The sequence below is a fragment of the Pinus tabuliformis genome, chromosome 2_1, assembly GCF_031772625.1.
Source record: "Pinus tabuliformis cultivar Carrire ecotype Pingquan chromosome 2_1, CPIR1, whole genome shotgun sequence".
In the NCBI taxonomy this organism is placed as follows: Eukaryota; Viridiplantae; Streptophyta; class Pinopsida; order Pinales; family Pinaceae; genus Pinus; species Pinus tabuliformis.
In genome coordinates, this window is record NC_142299.1 from 273,843,248 (window position 1) to 273,845,282 (window position 2,035).

Here is a 2,035-nt window from a genome sequence, read left to right on the forward strand (position 1 = left end):
TTATAATATAACATTCCAACATTATCTACCTCATATCCTTGCTGATTCTTCTTGTTGGTAGACTACTGTACTTGTTGTTTTATTTGCTGGTATTCAACATCTTGTTCTGCTGCCTTTTTTATCATTTCCTCGAAGGGACTTTTCCATTCGCTGAAGGAAATTTCGTACAAACATTGTACCTTCCGACTTAAGGCATCAGCCACCCGATTTTCTTTCCCCTTCAGGTGTTTGATATCGAAGTCAAAACCACTTAGGAAATCTACCCACCATGCTTGTCTCATGTTTAAAGTGGGCTGGCTAAAATAATTGGTCAGACTGTGGTGGTCTGTCAGTAATAAAAATTTCCTCCCCATGAGATAATGTCACCACATCTTCAAGGTGTGTATGACGGCTGCCAGCTCTAAATCATAGGCAGAATATTTCTGCTCATGCTCTTTTAGTTTCCTTGACTCATAAGCTATTACTTTCCCTTCTTGCATCAACACACCTCCCACGCCCTCCTTGCTTGCGTCAGTGCACACCACATAGTCCTTATTAGGATCGGCTATGCTCAAAATGGGTGCGGTGGTGAGCAGATGCTTAAGTTGTTCAAAACTTCTTTGACATTCCGGGGTCCATTTGAATGCTCTTCCTTTTTTCTGTAGGGAGGTGATAGGATACGCCACCCTTGAAAAACCTTCTACAAAGCATCTATAATAACCAGCTAACCCCATAAAGGACCTGATGTCTGCTACATCTTTTGGTACGGGCCATTCCATTATGGTCCTGATCTTTTCAGGGTCCACTGCAATCCCTTCTTTTGTGATTATATGGCCTAGATATTGTATTTCTTCCTTGAAGAAATCACACTTGCTGAACTTAGCATATAATTGGTGTTCTCGGAGGGTTTGTAGCACCAATCTAAGGTGCTCCTTGTGCTCTTCCATGGTACGGGAGTATATCATTATATCATCGATAAATATCAGCACAAATCTATCCAAATATCGATGAAATACGTTGTTCATTAAGCACATGAAAGTTGCAGGGGCGTTAGTTAACCCAAAGGGTAGCACCACAAACTCGTAATGCCCATACCTTGTTCTAAAAGCTGTTTTAGCTATGTCTTCCTCATTAATCCTGATCTGGTGATAACCTGATCGCAAATTGATCTTAGAGAATACTGTTGCACCCTTCACTTGATCGAAAAGCTCATCAATCCGAGGTAGAGGATACTTGTTTTTGACTGTCAGTTTGTTCAGCTGACGATAATCTATACACATGCGAAGGGTCCCATCCTTTTTCTTAACGAATAACACTGGAGCTCCCCATGGAGACACACTGGGGTGGATATAGTTTTTGTCTAACAGTTCCTGTAGCTACATTTTTAACTCTGTCAACTCAGGTACACTCATTCTATAGGGTGCTCGAGATATCGGTGCTGCCCCCGGTATCAATTCGATGGTAAAGTCTATATCCCTCTTAGGCGACAGTTCAGGAATCTCTTCTGGAAACACATCTGCAAACTCTTGTATTATAGGGATGTTATCCAACGTGGCTATTTTATCCTTCGAGTCAGCATAGCCTACTTGGATGGCGTAAATCTGACACCCCTTCCTAATGCATTTTGCTAACTGGGATGCAGTTATCGGTCGAACCTGCACTGGCCGCTTAATTCCTTGCATCTCTTGCCTAGCTCCAAGTTCATCCCTATAATAAATAATCTTATTTTTGCAGTCAACCAATGACCAGTGCTTTTCTAACCAGTCCATACCGATCAAAACGTCATATGAAACAAGGGGGAGCACATTTAAATCTGCCATTACTGGCTGCCCTGCTATTGTTAAAGGACACTCATTGACTTTTGCCAGCACTCGCCTCTTGGCCCCTGTAGCCCATTGTACTAGCCATGGATTCTTGAATTTAACAGGTTGTAGTTTACAATGTTCTACTACCTTTGGACTAATATAACTTAATGTCGCTCCAGGGTCAATTAAAACAGCTACAGTAAGGTCTGAAATTTTACCTTCAAATTCCACCATGGTTAGCTGGTACTCCG

The 2,035-nt window shown here is 41.9% G+C and overlaps 1 protein-coding gene across 1 annotated transcript; it reads right to left on the bottom strand.

The window, feature by feature from the left end:
* Positions 1-1,355: 1,355 nt before the first annotated feature.
* Positions 1,356-1,799, bottom strand: LOC149199831 (uncharacterized). The gene has a single exon (XM_089400728.1). The coding sequence runs from the start codon at positions 1,797-1,799 to the stop codon at positions 1,356-1,358; it is 444 nt and encodes a 147-aa protein (XP_089256854.1).
* Positions 1,800-2,035: the final 236 nt, after the last annotated feature.